Source organism: Thermobia domestica, chromosome 1 (genome assembly GCF_964235325.1).
Source record: "Thermobia domestica chromosome 1, izTheDome1.hap1.1, whole genome shotgun sequence".
Classification (NCBI taxonomy): domain Eukaryota; kingdom Metazoa; phylum Arthropoda; class Insecta; order Zygentoma; family Lepismatidae; genus Thermobia; species Thermobia domestica.
In genome coordinates this window covers 342,149,624-342,177,343 of record NC_137454.1, presented here as the reverse complement: position 1 = coordinate 342,177,343, position 27,720 = coordinate 342,149,624, and the positions used below count along the sequence as shown (strand labels likewise).

At 35.2% G+C, this 27,720-nt stretch overlaps 1 protein-coding gene across 2 annotated transcripts in view; it reads left to right on the top strand.

Annotated features, from left to right (window-relative positions):
• The window catches only part of mRpS9 (mitochondrial ribosomal protein S9), a 430,030-nt gene that overhangs the window by 190,905 nt on the left and 211,405 nt on the right, over positions 1-27,720 (top strand). For both annotated transcript variants that reach the window (XM_081729930.1, XM_081729921.1), the window contains exons 2-6: positions 312-429; positions 3,766-3,869; positions 9,224-9,397; positions 11,677-11,762; positions 24,689-24,764. In XM_081729930.1, coding sequence (XP_081586056.1) covers positions 396-429; positions 3,766-3,869; positions 9,224-9,397; positions 11,677-11,762; positions 24,689-24,764 — 474 coding nt within the window. In that variant the 5' untranslated portion in view covers positions 312-395. The remainder of the gene's footprint in view (positions 1-311; positions 430-3,765; positions 3,870-9,223; positions 9,398-11,676; positions 11,763-24,688; positions 24,765-27,720) is intronic.

The window sequence follows — 27,720 nt, the reverse complement described above, 5'->3', positions numbered from 1 at the left end:
TGTTGACAAAAGACATTAATAAGATGCAAATCCAATACAATTACCTCACGATGCTGAATCATCGAGAAACAAACTCGCTACTTATCACTGCCCGTCAATCATTTAGATACTCATTATCTCTTTGTGAATGACTACTGCAACTCTGATGTAAATTCTGGACATTGGTAATAAATGTAAATTCTTTTGCTATTTCATTAACTTTTTTTTTTTTTTTTTGAATCGAAATGTTAATCTATGCTTTTAAGTTATTTGAAAATACAGAAATCATATTGTATGTTTATTTATTGACATAAGTTTTCTTCAATATATAGGAAGTGAGAAACTTGAGCATTACTTCAGTATGCAAGGATGAAATAGGAGTGAAAGAAGAAGGCGGCAGGAAAATAAGTAAAGCGATGAAAGCATACTTGAAAAGAGCCAAAGAACACGGTAAGTGACAGTATTACTTTATTTATATTTATGGTAGGAAAGCGCTGTGCTATTTAGTGACCATGATTCTACCTTCTGAGCACCCAAATATAGTGTGGTAGAATGAAGTCAACTAAATGATAGCGCGGTTTCCTAATATGTTACCAATTTTCGTGTTGCAGCACTGAATCGACTTGTGCATTATCTGCGAAGATTTCTGTAGCCATGGTCCCTTCTTTTTAATGAGTTCTACATTAATTTTACTTAAATATAATTGTGGCTCCTGAAAATAATTTGTACTTTCTAGCTTTCAAGCTCTTCCCTAGAGCCTTGTTCACGGAGGATAAACACAAGATTAAAAACAATAAAACCACAGGAAAAAATAACAAATGGACTCACCAGGTAGAACAGTGCGAAGAACACGTTGTATTAGCAGCTAGTCACACTTCCAATGTTGGTGCAGCGTACTATGGAATGGTGGGCTCAATTTGTGCATTCGTTTTTTCACATAGGAAAAGTTTCCATCTCCTGTTGATATATTTGCTTTGGTCCCAATATTGTATATACATTTCAAATCTTCCATTCCCTGCTTAATGAATCGTTATCTGTTTTTATACAGGAAATGAAAAAAAAAATTCATTTCCGTCCTTAGCTCCAAATAAAATTTTCGAATCAGTAATTTTATGTTGTTTCTTTTAAATGTTTCGACAGACCTGAAACCTGATACTCTGATGTAACATCTCTCAAGTGTTCATTGACCCTCAGTTTTAAGCTTCGTTTTCTTATGCTATATGAGCCTGCAGACAGCTGCACTTTATTTCGTATACTTCTGAGTTTTCATAACCGTTAAACTGAATGATGTTCTTTTCAAAAGTTTTGGAAATTTTATTGTTTTTTCTCCTGTTCTTATCCTCCGTTAACAAGCCTCTGAGGAAGAGCCGAAAGCTAGGAAGATCAAAGGTTTTTCAGGAATCACAGTTAGAAGTAACTTAAATAATTCTTAAAATTCCTGAGCGTGTTAGCATATTGTTTGAGTTGTACGTGGTTAGTGTTATTTTTTCCAGTTCCATTAAAGAAGACGCAGTACATGTGTATATTTCTGATAAAACTATGTAAATGGATTGAAATAAGTTCAGCATGTGGAGTGGATCATCACATCAAGAAACTCACGCCTTAAGAAATGTTTGCATGACTCGAAAGTTATTTGAAACAACTAGTGAATCTGATAAATCATTTCTTTATCAATAGTTTCTTTAATTATTATAAATTGTTTACAGATTTCTTTTTTACTATTTAATTTTTTCAGTATGTTTCCGGTAATTTTTTCACAGTACAGAGGGTCACAGTGGCTCCGTGATAGAGCGCTCACCTCTGATATGTGAGGTCCCTCGTTCGATCTCAGGCCAAGTAAGTTTGTGGTGGACAACATTGTGTCCGAGGTTTTTTTTTTGGAGTACTCCCATTTCCTTCCACTTTTTCATTCCGCCAATTCTTCCATCATCATTCACTTGCCTTAATCACCCGTCTCTCTTAGCCCGGGACTTTAAACTAAAAGATGTGAATTCAAAATTTTCTGTGTTATATTTCCTTCGCTTTCCTTATCCCACCATTTGATTCATTATCGTCATCACCGTCTTCCTTAGCCTCGGTGCAGAAAAGTGAGACGGTAAACTAGAAATTCCATTTTTCACAAGACAATTGAAACCTTAATAAGTGATTCGAACAGAAACAGTAGTAAATTGAAGCTATTATATTTGTTTCAAACTATCCATCATTGGTATGATTTGTGTACTGTGTATTGTTTTCAGAATATCACAAGTTTAACCATACTTGCAATGTTTTTTCATTATATACTGGAATCCATGATTACGATTAGGATTAGGAATTAGATTTCTGGGCTTTCGGCATCTGTGGCCATGTTATCGCGTCACATATGAAGGATAACGTCCCTCGCCTATCACACTATCCGATGGAAGGAAAAGAACAAAGGATTGGAGAAGAAATGATGTGGCCTGGGACCTGTATGTTAGATACCATCCCGGCATTTGCCTGGTGTGAATAGAAAAAACCAGGAAAACCTCACTCAAGATGGCTGACCTGAAAAAGCATTTACACATTTTCGACCGAGTGTCCACACCGGGAATCGAAGCCGGGATCGCTCGCACTAAAACGAGAGCGTTACCGATTACGCTACGTGGGGTCATTCGTTAAGCCAATGGGATATGATTCAAATAGCAGTATATAAATAAATAACCATTGACGGAGGTGGGAAATTTTCGCATGGAATATTTCGGCATTCATAAATCTTTCCGTTGCATTCTTAAATTTAAGAGTAAAGTGAAAGGAATTATTAATATTAATGCGTTTATCGTGAAATTTACAACTTGATCTTCTAATTACTTAACCTTAAATCGAACCCTAAGGCCGCGCCTCCATTGCTTCCAAATGCGATTGCGAACTGCGAATTCATGTGCCTCTACTAGATTCGAAGTTTTGTAAATGCAAATCAAGTTTTAATGTCTCTTTCAAAGCTTCAATGTGAAATATTTTTGCTTGAAAATTTGTACCCTAAAGTCTTGAGAGCACGAAGAAGACGAATATAAGACGATAAGTGACATTTTTATCAAGAAATGAGGAGGGAGAATTTAACATATTGCCTCAGCTAAAATGAAAATTTGCGGTTCGTGTATTAATTAAGTCTTCATATTTTAAAGACAAAACAAAGAAAAATATACATACCTTCTACTTCAAGTTCCTTGCGTACATCTGCCCATAATTTGTTCACGACGTGTCGTTTGTGGTAATCTGGATGAACTTGGTTCCACAATGGAACTTTATCAAAAACACAATTTATTAAAGCATCAACATCTATTTCCATCTTTATTTTTATTTTATTTTTTGTATCTCCGCACCTCGCAACGTCGTCTGCTTTCACGCAAAATAAACTTTCTTCTCTCACGTAGCATTCAATTTCTCTGCAGACGACTTTCCATTCGCACGAATTCGGACGAACAATCCCAGCAGGTTGGGATCGTTCGTATTCACATCTTTCCATCGGATTTCGCAAGTCGCAGGTCGGAACTAGTCGAGGCACTCCAATTTATTTACACGCGCCGGGAAATTCACATTCGCAATCACGAAGGAGCGGCCTTAATCCATCTGTTCATTGCTAAAAGGCTCTGAAGAGGATGGTAACCACAATCACCGAAAATTTAGCATTTGTATCAAAAACATAGAATACTACAAATAAGTAACTTTTATTTTTAATAATGTGTGGACTTCGTAATATTTATATGGATTTAACTAACATACTGGAATACAATATAAGTAATAACTTCCTATTTGCTGTTATTTCAGAGGAATTTATGAAAGAGCAACTATTGGAATACAACATAGGGAAACGACATCTAGCCAATATGATGGGAGAGGATCCAGAACACTTTACTCAAGAAGATGTTGATGTAAGTACACTAAATAAATTTTCATAAAAATAAATTGTAAATTAGAGAAACCAAGTGAACAGCAATGGTTGCGTTAGGGAAATCTCGTTGCGGGTCACGGCTCAATGGTTTCCAAGTTCATATCAGGAATTAAGTAATACTGAACTGGAAGTAGGATGAAAAACCAGGAAGGTTCTATTCTAGAAAAAACGAAAAATGAAACACGATCTGTTTTCTTGGATGGAATGGAAGGTTTTATCAGAAGCTACAGAATATTCCGTATGAAAACCACCATTGACCCCAATCCGTTTCTGAAAATCATGTTATCATAACGTGAAACATTGTCTTTTGCTGCCATTAGTTCTGTTCTACCCTTCAATAAAGATTTGGTCTCTAATAAATTGAAGATATTACAAAGTGAGCAAATCCCAGAAGAGTGTATTATTATTATTATTATTATTATTATTATTATTATTATTATTATTATTATTATTATTATTATAATGAGAATATATGAGAATATGAGAATATACAATTTGTAGATTCTAATCAGGAAGAAGTTGAGTTTGATGCGAACAAAGATCAATGGGTTCAAGTTATTTCACGTAATAAAAGGAGATTAGAGAATAAAAGACCAAGAGAGACAGATAATAGAGGGAATTTGAGTACTCGCTTACATAAAAATCAACGTAAGTTGACTTCTGGTAGTGGTACTGATAAAATTGATTTGGTTGCTAAAAGTAGAAAAAGGGCATTATTTGTTACTAGATTTGATCCATCAGTAAAAGAAAGTGACGTTGAGTCTATTGTGAGTGATAGAAATGTAACCTATGTCAAATGTACTAGATTAAAAACTAAGTACGATACTTATGCTTCTTTTCATGTTGAAGTGTTTGAATCTGACTTTGGGATTATTAATGATCCCATGATTTGGCCCAGTGGCATATTAATTGGTCCATTTTATGGCAAACTTTTAACAACTAATTCTGAAAATCCAATTAATAATGTTAATAACAATAACTAGTTCAATATGGAAGTCCATATTTTGTATCAAAATGTTCGAGGGCTTAGAACTAAAAGTAATATATTTTTTTCTTCTGTTGCTGATTGTTCTTTTGATATTATTGCTGTAACTGAGTCATGGTTTAATTATAAACAACATACTGATGATTATTTCCCTGAAACTTACAAATGTTTTCGCTCTGATAGGAATTATACTATCGATCAGTGTAGTAGAGGTGGTGGTGTTTTGCTAGCTGTTAAAACAAATATAAATTGTCAAAGGAGATTCGATTTGGAATCTGAAATTGAGTGTGTTTGGATTGAGATTGACACGTCCAATGGGAAAAAATTATTAGTTGCATGCTGTTATTTTCATCCAACTTATCCTGTCACAAGTTTTACGAATTATCTTAATTATATTGTTTCCAAAGTGAACTTTTTGAACTATGAAGTAGTGATTATTGGTGACTTTAATATATCTAAAGTGGACTGGACGAATAGAAATCTATCAAACGATATAAACTATTATTCTAAAACCAAGGCGAAAATCCTATTTAATTTTTTAGATGATATGAATTTGAACGTTGTTTCAGGAACATCTGGACTTGATTTAATTTTGTACAACACTTATGTTCAATCTAATAATTCAGTAGTATCTCTGGTTCCGCCCGATAAGTATCATGATCCGATTGAGATTACTGTTAAATTATTATCTCTTATACGTGAGATATCTAGAGATAGCTTTTTGTTATATCAAAAGGGTGATTATCTTTCTTTATATAAAGAAATTGAAGGGTTCCCCTGGGCCAATATTTTGTTGAATACATATATTGATCTTGTTGCTCAAAATATTAACGATGTTATATTGAATGCAATCAGAAACAATGTTCCTCTAGTAACCAAATCAATTTCTAAGTATCCGAGATGGTATTCTCGTAATTTAATTTATTTGCTTAAAAAAAAGAATAATGCTCATAAAAAGTATAAAAGAACCCAATCTCTTCAAGATTATAATATTTTTTCTAAACTTCGTTCTGATTTTAAGAAGCAACTTATTATTGATAAAACTAAATATTATAATAAGATTGAGAATAGTTTAAAAAATAATCCCAAAAGATTTTGGAAGTATACAAGTAATAAAATAAATGGTAAAGATGGACATAAGGCAATATTAGTCGATGACGAATTTCTTTCCGACCCTCAATTGATATCTGAAGCCATGGCTAAACATTTTGCAGCTGTTTATCATAAAGATGATATTAATGTGAATGATAATAATGTTACTTTTATGGCCAGTCAATTTTGTAGTGATCAAATATTTTTTTCTACTAAACAGGTAATAGATGTTATTAAATCTTTAAATGCTAAAGCTTCTGTAGGTCTTGATCTAATTCCGATTTTTATAATAAAAGGTATATCCGATATAATTGCACCAATTTTGACATCATTGTTTAATTGGAGTTTAGCATCTTGTTTCTATCCTAGTGTATGGAAAACTGTTGTTGTTACTCCAATTCCAAAAACTGATGGTAGGTCTGTAACTGATTATAGACCTATTTCTATTCTTGATGTAATACCAAAAATTTTTGATCAGCTTATTTACAATTATCTTTATAGTACTGTTGAACATTCTATTATACCTGAACAGTATGGCTTTTTAAAGGGTAAATCAACTGAACTAAATTTGAATAAATTTCTGACCTTGGTTTCTCCTGTTGTATATAAACGTGGTCAAGTTGATACTATTTATTTTGATTTTGCTAAAGCCTTTGATAAAATATCCCATCATAAGCTTCTTAATAAACTTCATTTCTTTGAAATTTCCAAATCCTTGATTCACTGGTTCGCTTCTTAGTTATTTGATCGTAAATTCGTAGTTAGATATATGGGTTCTAAGTCATCTGTTTTCAAGATTTCTTCGGGTGTCCCTCAAGGATCCAATTTGGGTCCATTATTATTTTTAATATATGTGAATGATATTGGTAATTATTTTAAATGTCCTTTTTTACTGTACGCTGATGATCTCAAGATATTTTCTGAAATAACTTGTAATCAGGATCACCTTAAATTACAAGCTGATATTACCTCAGTTTACCAATGCTCTGTACAAAATTTACTTCCATTAAACATGAATAAAACAAAAAAGTATAGCGTTCTCCAGGAAAACGAATATATCGTATTTTTCTTATTCAATAAATCAGTATAGAATACAATCTGTTTCAATTAACAAAGATTTAGGTGTTATGATTGATTCTAAATTACTTTTTGACCATCATGTTTCAACCATGGTTTCCAAGGCTAGAAGGAATCTGGGACTCATCAAATGGGCTGCTAGAGATTTTAAGGATATTACAACTTGCAAAATTTTATATTGTGCATATGTACGTTCCCACTTGGAATTTGCTAGCTTGATTTGGAACCGTAACCTCATTAGTATTACTCAAGTTTTGGAGTCAGTCCAGATTTCCTTCCTGGCCTGGTTAAAATATAAATTTAAACTATATGATCTGCCCAATAGGGTGATTCTCGCTAGATTGGATTTACTTGCTCTCGAAGTTCGTCGTAATTTAAGGCAAATTAAATTTATTCATGATATAATACATGCGAAACTGAACTTAATTGAATATTTGTTTATTAAAGTTCCCTTGTATAAATCTAGGCTTTACCGTCCTATATTGTGTAATAGTAATTTAGTTGGTTCGCCATTATTTATTTGTGTTGACAACATAAACAAAAAGTCACTCAAAATTGATTTTTTTTTTTATTCGAATTTTTTGGCGCTTAGAAAACAGTTTTTGGATTGTTATATTTAATTAAAATACCTAATTTAACCCTTTTTTGTATATTGTCTATTGAATTTTCTTTTTTTTTTACCCATATGGTGTATATTTGTTCATGTGTTTTAATTTTTTTTAAATTTGTTTATTTCATAATCTACTTATGTAAATTTTTAGTAATACATCTTACTTGATTGAATCTTTATTGAAATGAGGATATGTTTGTAATTTTATTTTGTAATTTAGTTTGAATTAAACTTGTGTTAATGTCTTTTCCTTTGCTTTTCTTGATTGTCATGATTTCATGTATTTTAATTTTTTTTGTTTTGTTGTATTTTTTCCTGTAATATTCCATTGTATATAATTGTATATATGACCATTATGGCTTCGGCTGTGGTCGCAATTTCTCATAATAAATAAATAAATAATAAATTATTATTATTATTATTATTATTATTATTATTATTATTATTATTATTATTATTATTATTATTATTATTATTATTATTATTATTATTATTATTTAACGATTGATAAACTCTGAGCAAACATTTTGTCTTTAAAACGTCTCTAGGAGAGGATATGTATAATGTGTAATAATATAATAATCATTAATATTATGGAAAATTTAACTGTTAATAAACATTATTGATATTACGAAACCATTTCATATTTAATAATAATAAAAGAGTTCAGATATGTAAGCATGACAAAGGATGTATACTAGTGTTCCTACTTACTCCTACTTCTTGACCAAACTTGAGCTCCTCCGTGGCTAAGCGGTTAGCGTACGCGCCTTTGGCGTGGGAGGCCCGGGTTCGATTCCCGGCGGGAGCTCATGTGGTTCGGATTCCACGTTAATCAGTAGGTCCACGTCTCATATAGCCTCACTGCTGAACGGGACGTTAAACTCAAAATCAACTCAATCAATTCTTGACCAAACTTCTACTTTTCTTATCCTTAAAAAGTTGCTTGAATCTCTGTATGAACCAGCAAACACACGCACCAAAAGTGAATGTTCCAATCATGAGAGTTCCGGGAAGCCCTTGTAAATTGATGGTGTATTTTTTTTACCAGCTTTTTTATGTTTTTCTGATCGACACATGAAGAAAAGCTTAAGAACTTTCAACAGTGCAGTATTCATGATCAAATTTGGCTTCTAACATTTCTTTATGTTATCGGGTCATGTTCAAATATGTACAGTCTTGTTCAAAAGATCTGGGCAGCCCACTTTGCTTTAAGACCATATTCTGGCAACCGTAGTAAATTCTAAGACCTTGCTTCTGAAAATAAAGATGCAAAAAAAATTCACATTTGTTTGATATAATTCCAGCTACGAGTAACAGTGCAAAGCTTTTCAAAGAGAAGTGGGTGGCCAGTTCTTTTTTTTTTTTTAAAGTAGGTTGTAGATCGTGAAGTAATAACACAATTTTTCTTAAAATGTCACGCGTACGTCCTTTCTTACCTTAATTCTTTATATGTTTTCTAATTTCTAAGTCATTGACGTAATAAAATATAACATGCTTTCGATTTTTGTTTCTTTCTTCTAATCAGTGTTACAAGCGAATAAAATTAATAATATGCTTTCTTATCCAGAGATCTATAGAGTACTTATTTCCTTCGGGATTATATGAGAAAAGTGCTCGTCCAATAATGAAGCCTCCTGAAGAAATATTCCCGAAACAGAAGGCAGCGGAATTTGATGAAACCGGCAGACCGTATCATTTCTTGTTTTACACAGTAACACCGAATTTCTACGAATTAATGTATGTAAGTACGGTTTGTTGTTTTGTTTGCATGATTTAATTATGTTGTAATAATGGTTTGTGATTGATATGTATAGCATAGGTTGTTCGCACTATGTGTAACATGTATGTACAGTCATGGCGGGAACAAATAGCTTCGCCACTTAAGTTCCCATTATATAGTAAAAATCAGTCAATCAAAGTACGTACATTAAATACTTGAAAAATCGAAATAAAAATAACAATGTTATTAGTGCTAATTGAACTTAAGGAGCACACTTTAAAATTTTTATCAAAATTACTAACCTTGTACGTATTCCTATGGCGACCAGAATTTCTCAAACGATCAATATTTCGGGGACAAATTCCTCGATTTCCCTTCATCGGGATTGGAAAAAGAGGTTTATTATTATTCTATGCAATAAGCTGATCAGGATAATATAAACCTGTTTTGCAGTCCTAATGAAGGATAGTCGAATAATATGTCCGAAATGTTGACCATTTGAGAAATTCTGGTCGCCATAGGAATACGTATAAGGTTAGTAATTTTGATTATATGTTATTAGTATTTAATTTGTCATGTCATGTAACACTAAGACTACTTGTTACGTCTATTGTTCTGTTTTAAATAGGTATACTGTACGTAATTAAAGTTCGAAGTAGAGTTGACCCTACAATTTATATTAGGTAGGCAAAGTGACACACTGTCGGACTTTTCTTTTTTTCTGCTGCGTATGAGCATTTCTATCTTGGAGCCTTAGTGCTTTTAGTGCCCTCAAATGTTTTCTGTATTTTAAATAAAACAAGATGATCTGATATTATTGTTTTAAATAGAAACATTTGAGGGCTTTTAACAGATAACTTAGCTTTAAAATCTTGAACAGTTCACATTGATGTATGAAGGTGGTGTGAAAAATGAAAAGAATACTAGAGAGAATTATTCGACTGTGTGTCATGTCAAACAGTTTGAACATCATTGAAAAAGAGTAACAGAAACAGTAGATCTGGGCATGGGGTGTTGCAATAAAATACATGATTTTGAATTGAAATTCTCACAGTATGAGGACGTAGCACCGTCTTGTTGGAACGATAATGACTCATCCAAAGGGAATCGTACATGTAATCGTTGTTGCGGATCATTGCTCATAGTACGAAAAGTAAAAAGACTATTTATTCTCACTGTAGATACTATACCATACTGTGACACTCTACATTGAAATGGGTTTGGTGCAACTTACGGAAATGGTTCTGTGACTAATTACGCTCTGTTGTACAGGGTATTGCGAGAAGTCCCTATATCCCTAGGTTTTGGATATCACAATGAACAATTTCAGTTGTCCTATTAATAACACCGCTTTTGTGGTCACAGACTGTATATGGGATCCCTGCGTTCAAGGTCACATGCAGCATTTTAGTTGTGAAACCATGGCTGATGTGAGTTGTTGCAGTTACACAGTTGAGGAACGATTAGTGGCACGTGTGACATGCAGGATAAACAATGACACATATAATGATTGCGTTTAGAGATCGCTTTGGCAAGGACACACACCTCTTAAAACAACCCTGCTTGATTGGGAAAAATGTGCATTTGCTTCGTAATATGCGGTGTGGACGTAAGAAGACGCGTGATGAAACGTGTGCACATGTAGATCCACTTGATAAATAGTTCGTATATTTTAGTACTCAAATATAGTTTGTACTAAGTAAATAAACGAATATTGAACACTGACATTACTCTGTTTGATATTTAAACGTAGAGGTATGGGAACTTTTCGGACACACTGTACATTAAGATAAAGTGTACTTCGTCTCTTATCCATAATAAACGTAAAAAAGCTTAATTTTCGTTAACTCAAATCAGCAAATATATTGATATAGTATTTGTGATTATACGAGCTTGTATGAGCTACTCAAAAACTACTAATATAACCAGTTGTCTATGTATAACATTAAGTACATTATCAAACCACAATGTATACTTGTGTGAGTAATCACTGGAGATGGAAATAACTAAAAGACTTTCAAGAAAACTCTATTGCATATGTGTAATATTGAGTGATAAAACGTATAGTAGATCTGAGTTTTTTATTACGTAAAGTAATTTCGGAGATTACAGATAGAAATAACTTGAGTACTTTTGACTGAAACATCTGAATTAGTAGTTCAAATAGCTTATTTTCTTCACTATATAATATGGATCCAGTAGTGTATTTAATGTATAAAGTAATGTGATACTTTTGTTGATAACTGTTCATAATAATTACATAATAAGTATAATATGATTTTTTTTTTCTATTTCTTCAGAACATACATGAGAAAATGACGTATCTAAATGATTATGAGGACACAATGATCCGAAAACAACTAAAGCCAGATGAGACTAGAGCGCTGTAAGTAAAAATTCTAGTAATATTAATATATTGACATTCAACCTATGAGCATTATTAATTGCCAAAGTTGAGAAGTTTGCATGCGTTATGGTTCACCTCTAACCCTTTCTTTTTGACATCTCCTAATTCTGTTAAAATTATTCGAATATCCTATAAATTCGAATAATTATTCGTTATTCGAATACTCGTTCGTTATCCGAATAATTATTCATTATTGGAACACTAATTCGTTATTCGAATAATTAATCATTATCCGAACACTCATTCGTTATTTGAATAATTATTCGTTATTCGAATAATCATTATTCGAACACTCATTCGTTATTCGAATAATCATTATTCGAACACTCATTCGTTATTCGAATAATTACTCGTTATTCGAACACTCATTTGTTATCCGAATAATTATTCGTTATTCGAACAATCATTCGTTATCTGAATAATTATGTGAATAACGAATTTTGTTCAAATATTCGAAGAATCCGTTATTCGAATTTTAACAGCACCAGTCTTGACGTCTTGTTCACAGTTATCTTTTTTAGTACCGTTCATCAGTTAGTCTTCTCCTTTCTTTATTACTTTCCACTATATGCTCCTTGAATTATTTCTTGTCAAAGCATGTGCTAATCAATTTTGTTTTCTCAATTGCTAAGGAGTGGCAGTCGTGGTAACATGCCATATTTACAAAAAATCATAACAGAATGCCATTTATTGTAATCATGGGCCGTATTTGCCATTTTATGGCTGCTTCTTGAGCTGTGTTCATTTTTCTACCGGAAATACAAACCGCATTGCTCGCCATTATCGTGGAGTGCAGCTCACCTGTAAGGCATAAAGTTTAACGCTCCTTACCGGATGAGATAAATCTTCGTTGACTAATCACGTACATGGGAAGTACGGTTGATGTTGCTATTAACATCAAGGTTGAGACGAGCTTCAAAATGATACTGTTACTACGGAAAATGTTAAAAGATCGCTTTCATGTCTCAAACTCATCTTAGTGGACAGACGACATAAGTTGTGTGTGAATCCCCCTAGATCTGTACGAGAAAAAATGACAACCAAACTCTGTTCTGTATACTGGATTCAATGTGAAATTTTGTGCTCTATATCGTATGTTTAATGACTTGAGATGAAAAATAATCATCATAAGTTAATATTCATGAAAGACTTTGTTTTTATGGTTACTAGTGTAGTATTACGATAAACAGTTATCAAGGGAGCTCAGTGGTAGAGGGCTTGAGGTCTCAGGTTCGATCCTCGACCAAGTAAGTTTGTGGTGGACAACATCGTGTTCGTAGGTTTCCTAGGAATACTCCCATTTCGTCCCACATTCTCATTCCACCAATTCTTCATCATCATTCACTTGCCTTAACCAACCGTCTCCGTTAGCCTAAAGGGCGTAATTGTGGGACATTAAACTGAAAGATATCATTTTATTTTCAATAGAAATCAAACTTGTACAATTTTATTATCCCAGCAGAAAAAGACACGTACCGTACATGCGCATGTACAACATGCACCTGGAAAACCCTTGAAATTGGAACACTGTTTTACGCCTGATCATGTGCTCATGTTTTTTAAAAACATTGCGTGTTCAGTCCCTGGAAACGGAAAAACACAGGTAAACAAGGAAGAAGTGAACACCTGGTTTATACCTGGAAAACACATGTTTTGTACCTATAGCCGAACGGAACATCTGTGGACTGCATGTTTTACAACTGATCTTAACGTGTTTTCTGTTCAACAGCAGCTGATCATCCGCTGAACATTGCATGTAAACGGAAGAAGACCAGTGCTATTCTAGTATTGTTCGAGAGCACTGAACATGCAATGTACAGGGATCGCAAACATGCAGTGAAAGGAGAACTGGAAATATGCGGTTCAGACGATACGAACACTACATTTTTCGATTAGTTAACACTGAATGCACAGGTCCCAATTTCAAGATGGCAGCCATTATTTCAAACTAGCGGGCATCTACACTATAGGGCACAATTTTCGGTTTTTTAACCTATTCCTGGTCTTTAGACCTACTAGCTATTTTCCATTTTGTTGTAATTATAAAATGTGTACACTGTTGAATGAAACTTGAGTTCGAAATTCTGCTGAAGGAATAAGAATCAAGACTGAATTTCCAGCAACACAGTGTTTCTAAACATACCAGTATCTGCTGCTGGTCCAGGAAAATATAAATTTCTGCAATTTTCGCACCTGCAAATTTCTACCCACACAGTGAGCCTTTCAATATTGTCGAGATTAGTCTGTTTTGTTGGAAATTCAAGAATTTATTCGAAAGCAACATGTAGCTGGACACTGCATCGTAGATGATGATGATACAAGCAACATACACCTAATAACAAAACAGCTTCCTTTTTAATGAGAAACTCGTCTGAAAATGGCCTTTTCTCGGATTTAAAACATTCTGTCTACCGGGCATGTTTCTTTTATATTTCAGACAGTGTACTGTTTCTCTGTAACCTGCAAATACATGCTGTCACTACATGCCATGTACAGTTCATGTTTATACAACCCTTTTCTGCTAAAACAAACCACCTGGAAATTCTATTTTCCGTATTAAAAACACACCATGTACCAGACATATAAACGACAAACTCCTGCTAGATGAACAATTCTTTGGAACCTGCATGAACATTCGGCAATACAGGGAAAAAAGCAGCTCATGTTCACAGCAGATTTCTTTTGAAATTCAGCATAGCTGAAAATCACGTTAAACAACGGAACACATTATATGTAATGCGCAGAAAATTTTCGTTCAGCATTTAAAATACCGGCTGGCCTGGAACGCAAATGTACATGTTTACAATATCGGTGGAGTGCAGTGTATGTGTTGGTACCGTTACATACGCAGACACGTTTTCGCTAAATACCACGTACTACACATGAACTTACATTCGCTGATCTGCACGTCTGCAGCCCGCAACATTTTCTTCTGAACATTGCATGTACATGCGCGTCGCACAGGTACTGATCAGTCAATGTACAGTACACACATGTGATTTCATGTCAGGACAAGAATTATTACATTCAAAAACAGGTGTTATTTCCCTGATAAGTGCCTGTTTCTGTTTCAAACCATTTACTTTATACGTAACACCTGTAGCACATGAGCAAAACATGCGAAAACAGGCACTGTACATTGCCTGTTTTCTCAAAAGTTTTCATGAGGGATCGTATAAAATTAAAAAAAGATGTCCAAAACTGAGACATATGCAATAGGTAGATCTCATTTAGCTAAAGGGAGCACGGTGGCTCAGTGATAGAATGTTTAGCTGTGGTGCCTGGGTTTCCTGGTCCGATCCCCGGTCAAGTAAGTTTGTGGTGGGGTTTTCTCGGGGCATTCCTCTTTCCTCCCACTTTATCATTTCACCAATTCTTCCATCGTCATTCACTTAATCATCGTCTCCCTTAGCCTAAAGGGCATAAGGGACGTTAAACTAAAATTCTCATAGTAGAACTGAAGAATATGATATGGGTGGATGTAAATCCTCATGCATAGTAGCCGAGTAAATTGATAAAAGTTTTTTTTTTTTTTTTTTAATCTAAAAATTGAAGCTGTACGATAACCTCGCCATCTCTTAAAATGAAACTATCACTGAAGTATGTATACATACCTTCATTACGTCTTTTGTTGTGACATTAGCATGACGGCAATATACATAATGGTTGATGAGAAAGAGATCGGATCGGTTCGGATCGCATGTTAACCTATAGGTCCACGTCTCAAATAGCGTCGATGCATAAAGAGATCCTAAACTCCTAATCAACGGTAACAAGCAGAGTCTGCACCCTCTTTGAGCGACATGAACATTTTTGTGCAACAACATGAGGACACCATGGTTCTTGACCTTTGCTGGTTGCTTGCGTAGACGTTTATAGTCATTTCATAGTTAAGCACTGTTACGATTTTCAGTGATGCTTTCGATGATAAAAGATAAGATGGTTCAGCACCATTTCAGCAACAACTTTTACGGGTAGAGAGATGGTTTTGGAAACTCTCCTGGACGTTGATCACTATTCAGACACTATCCTGACTGTTTTACGATTGTCGTAGTGGGTCCATTTTTCATCAATTATGACAATCCGATTCAGGAAACCTTCCCGATTATTTCGTACTGTCTGACAACTGCACACCTGCAGAAGGTGTGTTCGTTATCGGCTTTTGTCAACTCATGTGCCACTTATAAGTCCAACTTTTTCAGCGTAGCGTTTGCTCAGAACCACAGTAGTATACTTATGTTTAATTCGTCTGCAATTGTAAAAATACTTTTCTGAGAGTCCTGTTCGGTGGCGCTCCTGAGTAATTCATCAGAACATGCTATTTGTCGGTAGCCGCGGGGCTAATTTTTCAGTGTTGTATCAACAGCGCCAAATTTCACAGACCAACGATGTCCATGGCGTGCTCATTCACCTTCTGGCTCGAATGCACTGTTGATGTTTTTCATAATTATATATGCAAAACGCCCAAGTATAAACTTGTAAACTCACTCACAATTTTGTGTTCTTGATGGCGTACTTTCACAGCCCCTGTTCAACGACACACTGCCTCGTGACTAGTTAGGCACTGTAACCATTTCCTCTCTCCACCCCCACAACCCACCCAAGACAAAATTGAATAAATCCAAACATGTATTGGAAAGCAGGCTGTAAGGCCAGAGAGACAAAGCAGCCACACATCTGGATGAGTTATTTAACTTCCCGAAAATCTAATTTAGTTTCTGGCCAAAATACATACATGAATTTTATATACTATAGAGGTTATACTGCTGATTTTTAGAAATATTAAAAAAAGTCAAAAATTAACAATTGTACACATAATCGTTAATTATCAAAAATATTCAACAAGAAACTAAACGCAGTTTAGTTTTGTCAACTCTAAGTTGTGGATATGTAATATTTTTAGTTTTGTTCAAAATTACCTTAACCACGAGGACACAATAGTCCTTCTTCTTTTTGTTACAAAAATGGCGTCAGGCAAAAGATAAAAAAAAGACAAATAAATTATAATTTTTCTGTATGAAAATTGTATGAACTAATACTCGTAAGATTCACATAAATATATATATATATTTAAACTTATCTGCAATACGTATATTACTGGCAAGACTCGATTATACTGTCACAAAACTATAGATAATTGATGAGCTATAAAAAATGAAGTTAACTCACCAGGCAATTACGTCAACTGAAGTGAAAAATTAAATTCGTAAAACAAAACTACAATGACGTGAAGTAAAAATAATAACCAAAGCAAGGGAACAATAATAATATTTTATAAATGACTAGATTCTGAATACATTACATATCACCCTCCTCCGTCTGAAAAAGTTCAGGTGATCAGGCTGAACTTTTTCAGGCCCAGAATGATACCAACCTTATTCAGAAAATAGAGCATTAAAATATATAAACCATAAATACATATATATATATATATATATATATATATATATATATATATATATATATAGTAACAACTACCAAATATATTTGGTCTAGGAATTAATTCGTGCGGGTGGACAAGAGATGGCGCAACGAACGGAGCGTCCCACAGTTCCGTGTATCCACACATGTGTTGCAAACCCCTGTCATCGCGTATCGTTCGTAGTATAGGGCAGTGGATTAAAGCGTCAACAACACCAGTTTGTAGTTAAGTGAACATGGCGCAATTTGTGCCTGATAAAGTGTTTTTGCGGGGTGTCCTGCTGCATTACTTTAACATGCAGAAAAGTGCGACTGAAAGTCATCGTATTTTGGTGGAAGTGTATGGTGACCATGCTCTAGCTGAGCGAACGTGTCAGAAGTGGTTTGCACGGTTTAGAAGTGGTGATTTAGGCTTGGCAGACCAAGAGCGAGCTGGGCAGCCAAAAAAATTTCAAGACGAAGAATTGACAGCATTGCTCGAGCAGGATTCGTGTCAAACGCAGGAACAACTTGCAGCAGCATTAGGCGTTGATCAAACAACAGTCTCCAAACGCTTGAAAGCCATGGGAATGATTCAAAAGATGTCACATTGGGTTCCACATGAATTGAAAGACAGAGACGTTGAAAGACGAAAAACCATTTGCGAATTGCTGCTTCAACGACAGAGCAGAAAGGGGTTTCTGCATCGAATTATTACGGGTGATGAGAAGTGGATCCATTACGAGAATCCTAAACGAAAAAAGGCCTGGGTGAAACCAGGTCCATCACAACCAAAACGAGATATTCACTGTGCAAAGGTTATGCTGTGCATATGGTGGGATATGAAAGGTGTGGTGTACTATGAGCTGCTGCAACCGGGTGAAACTATGAATGGAGAACGTTATCGACGACAATTAATGCGTTTGAAGCAAGCTCTGGCCAGAACACGACCAGAATGGGAGAACAGACATGATAAACTTATTGTTCAACATGATAACGCTCGCCCACATGTCGCAAAACCGGTCAAAACCTATTTAGAAAATGTCGGATGGGAAGTTTTACCCCACCCGCCGTATTCACCAGACGTTGCTCCTTCGGACTACTACTTGTTCGATTGCATGAACAACAATTTGATTGGACAGCGGTTTACTTCTTCAGAAGATATCGAAACATGGGTCTCTGACTGGATCGCTTCCAAGGATGAGGACTTCTTTCACCACGGAATCCGTACATTGCCTGACAGATGGGCGAAAGTGGTGGCTAGCGATGGACAATATTTTTCTTAAGGTATTATATGTATTTTGTGTTAGTACTACAGCTTCAATGTGTGCGTACCAACCGCACGAATTAATTCCTAGACCAAATATACAAAGGAAATAAGTATTACATAGAGGTGATTTTGACGTTTTTGTGGCCACAAAAACAAATTATAAAGTGCAATTAACACAACAAAACCAGAGAAACATATTTATATGTGAATTTTATATATCTAGTAGTCATGCCAGACCTTCTTAAACCTTAAGGATCATTAACATGCATCCGAGGTAAGTAGCGTTTTAATAACGATACATGATAAGGAAACTTCCTATTTTGAGATTCATTGAATAACAAAGCTGTATTTTTACTCAAAAACGACTCAATAACCACAGGCCCAACCCATAAGGGCGACAAGGATTTATTAATCGCATCTTTCTTAGATGACAGAATATGAGAGCGATACAGCACTTTATCCCCTTCTGAAAATGTTACTGGAGTTACTCGTTTATTATAAATACGTCTTCGTTCATTCCATACTTTTTCCATATTGTGAAATATCTTAGACCAAATATCCTTGGCATCTTGAGCTACAATATCGTTATCAGAAATATCCCACCTAGCCATTAAGGGATCAATGGGTTCTCTTCCCATATACAAACGAAACGGGCTATATTTAAGTTCTGAATGAACTGCCGCATTAATGCCAAATTGCAATTCTTTCAAATAACTCGACCACTTGTCTTGTTTGTCATGAAAATAACTTCTGATAGCCGTTTTCAAAACCTGCACGTATCGTTCCACGGCGTTTCCCCCCAGGAAAATTGGGTGAACTGCGTATATGCTTAATACCTAAGCCATGCAGGAAAGACCTGAAGGTATAACTTGTGAAATAAGAAGCCCTGTCTGTAGTGAGAGAAAACGCGAAACCAAATTTACAAAAAATATTATATAATTCGCGTGTAATAGTAGTGCTATTGGCCTTCCGCAATGGAATTAAATGCAAAAAACGTGTACAGTTATCAAGTACCAATAACACATAAGAATAGCCAGAACTAGTGGGGAGAGGACCAGCCAAATCGGTAAATAGATGCCCATTAGGAATCTTATTATATTTAGATATTAATTCCCCTTGAGGTTTGGCTAGTCTAGGTTTCGAAATTTGACAAGTATGGCAAGTGGTTACAAAAGACTTAATATCAGCCATCATATTCGGCCAAATGAAAAGCCTACGAATTTTACCTAAAGTTTTAAAATAACCAATATGATTGCCTGTTAGCTGAAATTCATGATAGTAGCTCATGATCATATTTCTCAAACACAAGGGTAACAATATTTTATAGTGAACATTACGAGCTTTAGTACGCTGGTAAAAATACCATTTTCTATTCTATAATCACTCAACTTATTTCCATTATTAGCCATTTGTTGATATAAGTCTTTCGTGTCAGATTCAGTTTTTTGATAATTCCTAATATCACCATAGGCTAGAGGCAAATCTCGCAAACTACAAATAAAATTCTTAGCATAAACATCTTCATCCAGTGGTTCATCTAACACATCATACAAATTGGTGTCATATATACGGGTGAGAAAATCCGGTATTAAATTCTGTCCCGAGGTAATATGTTCAATTTTAAAATTGAACTCAAAAAGTCTCTGAATTATGTTACCATAACGAGATACTTTATTAGGATTGCGTAACATATGTACCAAACTCATATTGTCAGTAAGGATAGTAAATTCATTTACCAAGAACTGCTGAAATCTAATCACCGCATTAAAAATACTAAGCAGTTCCAGTTCAAAGATTGTACGATTAGCGTCAGCCTCCTTTAAACGTTTAGAGTAGAAAGCAATAGGGAGCATTGAACCATCAGTTTTCTTTTGTGAGATTGTCGCAGCCAGGCATTTTAGAGATGCATCTGCCTGAAGATAAAATCTCTTATTAAAATCAGGAACCTTTAATATTATATTTTCTTCAAAGGCTTCCTTTATTCTTTTAAAGGCATCAACCTGCCTAGGCCCCCACTCAAATTTTTTCTTAGGAGATTTTAACTCAGTAATAGGCGACATTATTTCCGCATAATTAGGACAATGTTTCGCATAATACCCCAGAGCTCCCAATAATTTCTGAACCCCTCTTCTACAACGGGGAGGTGGCAATCGACGGATCGCCTCAATACGCTCAGGGAGTAACGAAACATTACCATCAGAAAACAAAAAACCCAAATACTGAATAGAAGTTTGAAACAGCTTACACTTTTGAGGCGAGACCGTTATCCCTCTAGAACGCAATCTAGAAAATACCTCAAGCAACAAATTCTTGTGAGATTCCACATCAGAAGAAGTTAGGACAATATCGTCAATATAGAAATCAACACCCTTTCCTTTTAGATTACCCAGCACATCATACAAAACACGAGTAGTTGCTTGACTTCCTATTTTTATTCCCATAGGGATTCTATTCCACACATAGGTTTTTCCCTCAAAAGCAAAGGCCTTGTAGGCCCTACTACTTTCTGCAAGGACAATTTGATGAAAACTCCGTTTGGCATCAATATGTGATATTATCTTAACGTTAGCTAGTGAAGCCATACACTCTTCTACATTAAGACAGATCATATTGTCACCCATTAAATGCTCATTTAATTTCGCGTAATTTAAAACTACTCTACCTTCACCTTTGGAATTTTTTACAATGAAACAAGGAGATCGGTAATAAGAATTCGCTTCTTGGATGACCCCATTACGCTTATATTCTTCTATAAATTTCCTCATCTCATTTCTGTGAGCTTTCGACAATGGATACTGTTTTTCACAAACAACAGTGTTATCCTTTAATTTTAAGTGATATTCAAAATTGGTAACCTTACCTATTTTATCTGTAAGAACTTCCTTAAATTCATCACACATATATTGAACAAACGAACTTAATGTAGGATTTGAAACAAGCAACTTTTTATCAACACCATTTATAATACTATTCATATCAACACTAGGAGCCAAATTGGCTGCATTATCAACACTACAACAGTACATTTCATATTCCACTGGTTGAATGTCTGGCACAAACAGGTGTATAGGAAAACAGCTGTTATTTTTCTTTTGTCTTTTTGTTGATAAACATTCATTTTTCGCTGGCAAATGATAAGCACTCGCTGAACGTGTGGACTCTCGATTCTCATAATTATTAATAGATAAAGACCTCACCTGCTGTTTTTGAATGTCTGAGTGGCGTATCTTACCGGGACATCCACCTCACCAGAAACGCCAGGAATCGGGTTCCCCTCAGATAGCCGAGAATGCAAATCCTTCCACTGTGCCCCAGCAACAGAATAAACAGTTGTATCGTTAGATCGACGATCCTCTGTATTGTTAAATATTCGAACAGCGCAGGAAGTATCTGAGATGACAGCATCCCCAAAAAGAGCGTGTATTGGGTGCCCTTCATCGACAGACTTCCTGCAAGTAGAATCAAAGGCACCAGTATCCATGTTGGAAAAAGATCCAGGGGAGGGTGGGGGGAGCTGAGTTGTTATTCCCGTAAATAGGGGAATAGACAGTTGATAACGTTGAAGTTTCAAAGATTTACTTTTAAAGTCCATATAGCACTGAGCATCATTCAAAAATTCCAAACCCAATAAAACAGGAAATTCAAGTTCTGGATAGACAAATGAGCGCACACTAATAAGTTTGTTTTGTATTTTAAAACTGAATCGTACACACTTGTCTAACACAAGTTCGGTATTATTAACTGCCTTCCCTTTAAATGTTTTAGGAATAATTTTTAAGTTCATTTTTGTTTTCAAAAACTGAAACACCTCATTATTTATTAAATTGATTGAAGATGCTGAGTCTATACAAGCATGATATTGTTTACTAAACAGCTTAATTAACACATAAACACCTCTATTAGTCTCTTGTGAAATGGTACTGAAGCGTCCCTGGCCTTCGGTATTATACGAATGTCCTTTTGTGTTCATAGAATTAAAGGAAGACGAAGGCAAGCGCGCAGCACTATCTTTATTGTGAAAAGTTATACCACTTTTTGCAGAAAAATAATGCCCCGATCTAGATTTATGAAACAAGGGGGAAGCACTATCAGTAGCAGTTCTGGTAGAAGACGATGTGGGTTGAAACGAATTATTGAATTGCAGAGAATAAAGTTCATGCTTCATATACTGTTCCAATAATTGTTCAAAGTCTCTCATGGATTTTGGCATTCCAGCATAGAATAATTTCTCCCTAACACTGGGAGTAACACCCGAAGCAATTGCACGCAATATACTTTCTTCACCCACTGTAAGATCTAAAATTCTTACACTAGTACACACCCTCTTTACATAATCCTTAATACGTTCACGTGGAGCTTGGGGACGATAAAAGTTAGTAACCATAAGGTGATGCTGCGCACAGTCAGAAATTAACTGCTGAACTACGTGCCTACATACAGGGTCCCAAGCGCTAGCTAAAGAACAGGCTTCAGTAAAAATATCACTAAGAGGATTTCTCATCCTGGATCTCACTGCCAACATTAAACATTCGAAAGGAAAAATGTTCAACTCGTCCAATTCACTCAATTGGACTAAAAAGGTATACAATTGGTCGGGCACTGTACCATCGCACATCGGAAGTTGATTCACATACATATCTATAAGCTTCAATTGTACATTTTGTTCTAATTTGCTGTGAGGGATTGAACCCGAACTCTCATGCATATGAGGTAGCGTTTGTCCGCCTTTCATATGTTTACTAGTCCCACTATCATCTCCTGACAGAAAATCGGTTTGAGTAACTTGTGACTTCGCCTCGGGTTTTGAACCCCATACCTTTCCGGAACGAGTAAGGTGCAAGTCCTTATCTTCTTCAGATTCTGACATTATGAATTATTACAAATATTTGTTGGCAAAACAAATAAATGAAGTTTGTAATACCTTAACAGAATATAACTGTCCCTTTTTTTTTTAAAAAAAAAATAATAGCACGTACCTGTATTCGTAAGTTCAAGGCTACACACCAGCAATCTACACCTGTTGTTTATAATCCCATTGATAACACGAGAAACAGACAGGTTTCTTTCACTATCAAGCAAATACAAGTAATAGCAAAGACTACATGCCCCCGAGCTACTTCGATTAAAGGCCAGAAACAAAAAACATACGAGAGTGAGTTGACGTAATCTATTATATGTAACCATTTCCTCTCTCCACCCCCACAACCCACCCAAGACAAAATTGAATAAATCCAAACATGTATTGGAAAGCAAGCTGTAAGGCCAGAGAGACAAAACAGCCACACATCTGGATGAGTTATTTAACTTCCCGAGAATCTAATTTAGTTTCTGGCCAAAATACATACATGAATTTTATATACTATAGAGGTTATACTGCTGATTTTTAGAAATATTAAAAAAAGTCAAAAATTAACAATTGTACATATAATCTTTAATTATCAAAAATATTCAACAAGAAACTAAACGCAATTTAGTTTTGTCAACTTTAAGTTGTGGATATGTAATATTTTTAGTTTTGTTCAAAATTACCTTAACCACGAGGACACAATAGTCCTTCCTCTTTTTGTTACAAAAATGGCGTCAGGCAAAAGATAAAAAAAAGACAAATAAATTATAATTTTTCTGTATGAAAATTGTATGAACTAATACTCGTAAGATTCACATAAATATATATATATATTTAAACTTATCTGCAATACGTATATTACTGGCAAGACTCGATTATACTGTCACAAAACTATAGATAATTGATGAGCTATAAAAAATGAAGTTAACTCACCAAGCAATTACGTCAACTGAAGTGAAAAATTAAATTCGTAAAACAAAACTACAATGACGTGAAGTAAAAATAATAACCAAAGCAAGAGAACAATAATAATAATAATAATATTTTATAAATGACTAGATTCTGAATACATTACAGCACCCTAGTGTGTTTTCTTTACATTTAAGTAGTTTGTGCCGCCGTACGCATAACCTCGATTGATCGATTGGTTGCATTACAGAAAGTAGAGTACGAGCGATAATTTCGGATATTTGAATCGCACCAACCCAATATAATATATAAATGTTCTTACTTTGATGTTTTATGTAATATTCTAGTTTTCTTTGTTTTAGTCCATTGTGTTCGTCAAACGTATATTTTATTACATACTATATATATCATGTATGTTGCTTAAAGACTTCGAAATTTCTTAGTTTTTGCAAAATATAACATATCATTACGTATTTTCAGACAAGTCGTTGGTTCCGAGTGGCTAACTAAAGAAACATTAGAAAAACTGCTTGTCGAAAGGCTAAGTTTCAGTCAGGTACGTATTTGTCTTTTACGTTTTATTTGCCTTATCAAAATATGTTCTTTATACATATTTGAGAACATATTTTAATTTTATATCAAATTGCTAAGTTGAAAGTATTCTTGTAGCTACCATACTTCCTCAAATGACCATCAATACTTCGAGAACATTTATCGAGTCCACCTTCAGGATTATGTGACAAGCTTATGTCATCTTATGTAACATTAAAATCAATTAAAAGGGGACCAAAACCAATCAAGTCGGAGACCAAATCCAATCAAGAGAGGAACCAAAATTAATGAAGAGATAACGAAAATCATTCAAGAAAGGATTCAAAATCAATGAAAAAGACAACAAAATAAATAAAATAATCACAAGTTGTAAACAACTAATTAATATTTATTATCGTTTTATTTCTTTTAATGCAAACATATATTATTAACACTTTCAGACCCAACCCTGTTTGAGTAAATTTCACCCCGGGACCAGACTACAGTTTGCTATGCACACTGTCAGCCAATGTGTATCTATTTGATACACGTGGTCCATCAGTAAACCCTCACTGTGTATCAAAAAGATACACATAGGGCTGAAAGTGTTAAGAAACAGTTCGTTAATTCAAAAATAGTTTAAAAATTGTAAGAGATAGTTTGTGATAGAGATGAATAAAATGTCAATGTCAGTCTTTCGTAGTGAGTTAATAAGATGCTGTGGTGCTGTGCTATACTTCAGTGGATATACATTTATTACAAAACTATTAGGTACCAGGGCGTAATTACGATTGCTGTCCAGAAAATAACACACACTTTGAAATAAAAAAGTAATAGGATGAACAAACCAAATTGTATTATATACGTTTGAAAGGCACACCCTTAAGCTATTTTTCCACATAATCGTTATGCAAATGTAAGGCTCTTATCATACCGTAGCACAAGTTTTTCAATACCTTCGCGGTAGAAATCGGCCATGTGCGATTTCAAGCACTGGCTTACACCGGCATGCAGTTCCGCGTCAGTATAAAGCGTTGTGCAGCGAGCCATGTCTTCATCGCTGGGAAGAGGTGGTAGTCACTCGGCACCAAATCCGGGCTGTATGGTGGGTGATCGAACACCTCTAATCCAAAACCAACCAAGAGCATTGGAATGGCCATTTTTAAAATCAATGCACCATTGCCTCACACGGCCTTCACTCATTATTCCATGTCTGTACCTTTCACACAGTTGGCGATGGATTTCAATTGGCTTGTGGTTTTTTGGAAACAAAAACCTAATCACGGAACGCACCTCACAAGAGGCGGGATTTTCTATTGCAGCCCACATTGTAACACGTCACAGAAAACACAGTAAGAGCGTCACATTCCTCTGGATGTATACTGAGTTTGGCAACGTTCTGACGTTAAGATGGCAACTTTAGCCCCGCTTACTACCGCGATAGGCCAAAACGTCTTTTACTTCCTAGACAGAACACGTACAATAACGGAAACCCCCCGTATAGTTTTAAATACCTAGAGCGATTATCTCGGCCGAGTTCGTTGATTATATGAATCCGTTACCATGTTAACGAATAACGGTAATTGTAACGTTAACTTTCCATAACTCGTATCCCATACATGTAAGCGATTTTTTTTAATTCTGTTTTTTGCAATAGGTAGATAGAACAATTATCTTGGCCGAGTTTATTAGTAACGAATTAGTATTTTAATATAGTAATGAATAACTCCGACTTTAACAGTAGCTATTCATAGTCCATATCCTATACATGTAAACAAATTTTTGAATTCTGATTTTTCAGTAGATAGCTAGGACGATTATGTCGGTCGAGTTCGTTAGCATATTAACGAATAACGGTGACTTTAACGATGATTATCTATGAGCTATATCGCGTGCACGTAAGCGATTTTTAGACTTCCAGACTATGCTATGTATGCTACGTATGTTGGAAGTCTTATAGAACAGCTTTGTCCGGCCGTCTGTCGACAAGTATCAGAGCTAAAACGGTAAGAAATATCGAGATGCGATTTTTTGCACTCAATTCAGCTTCCCAGGGATACGTTTCATCTTCGTTATCTCTCTATTCAAACCGGAAGTGGTTAAAATTAGTAATTTCCAGTTTCAACGTCTATCCCCATAGAAGGAAAACGGTAACAGATATCGCGAAACTGTTTTTTGCAAACCATTCAGCGTCCAAAGGCAACATAGCAAGACTATCTACAATACTCTACCTAAAATGGAAGCAGTTCAAATTTATTATTATTTCCTGTTTCAATACCGGTTTCAGCGTTTATCACTATAGGAGGAAAACGGTAACAGCTAGCAAGGAGTGTTTTTTTTTTTTTCAAACAAATAAGCATCTCAAGGGAACATGTCATGAATATTCACAACACTCTACCGAAACCAGAAGTGGTTCAAATTTACTATTACTTCTGGTTTCGTTACAGATTTGTGTAGAGCAAAAACGGTAAATGCTATCAAGATGTGGTTTTCTGCAATTGATTCAGCGTCCCAAAAATAAGTCCCATCTTTTCTGTTAACCCTCTATTCAGGCCGGAAGAGGTTAAAGTTAGCCATTTCCAGATTCAACGTTTATCGCAATAGAATGAAAACGGTAACAGATATTGAAAAGCTCTTTTTGTTAACGATTCAGCTTCTCAAGACATGTCATGACTATCCATAACACTCTACCGAAACTGGAAGTGGTTCAAGTTTACTATTACTTCCTATTTCAATACGGATGACCGTAGAGCAAAAACAGTAAATGCTATCAAGATGCTGTTTCTTGTGTGGCTCCGCGTAGCGTAGTCGCTAACGCTGTCGCCTTCGGTGCGAGCGACCCCGGGTTCGATTCCAGGTGGGGGCACTCGGTCGAAACAGTGTAAAACGCTTTTTCAGGCAAGCCACCCTGAATGAGGTTTTCCTGGGTTTTCCTCATTCACACCAGGCAAATGCCGGGGTGGTACCTAACTTATAGGTCC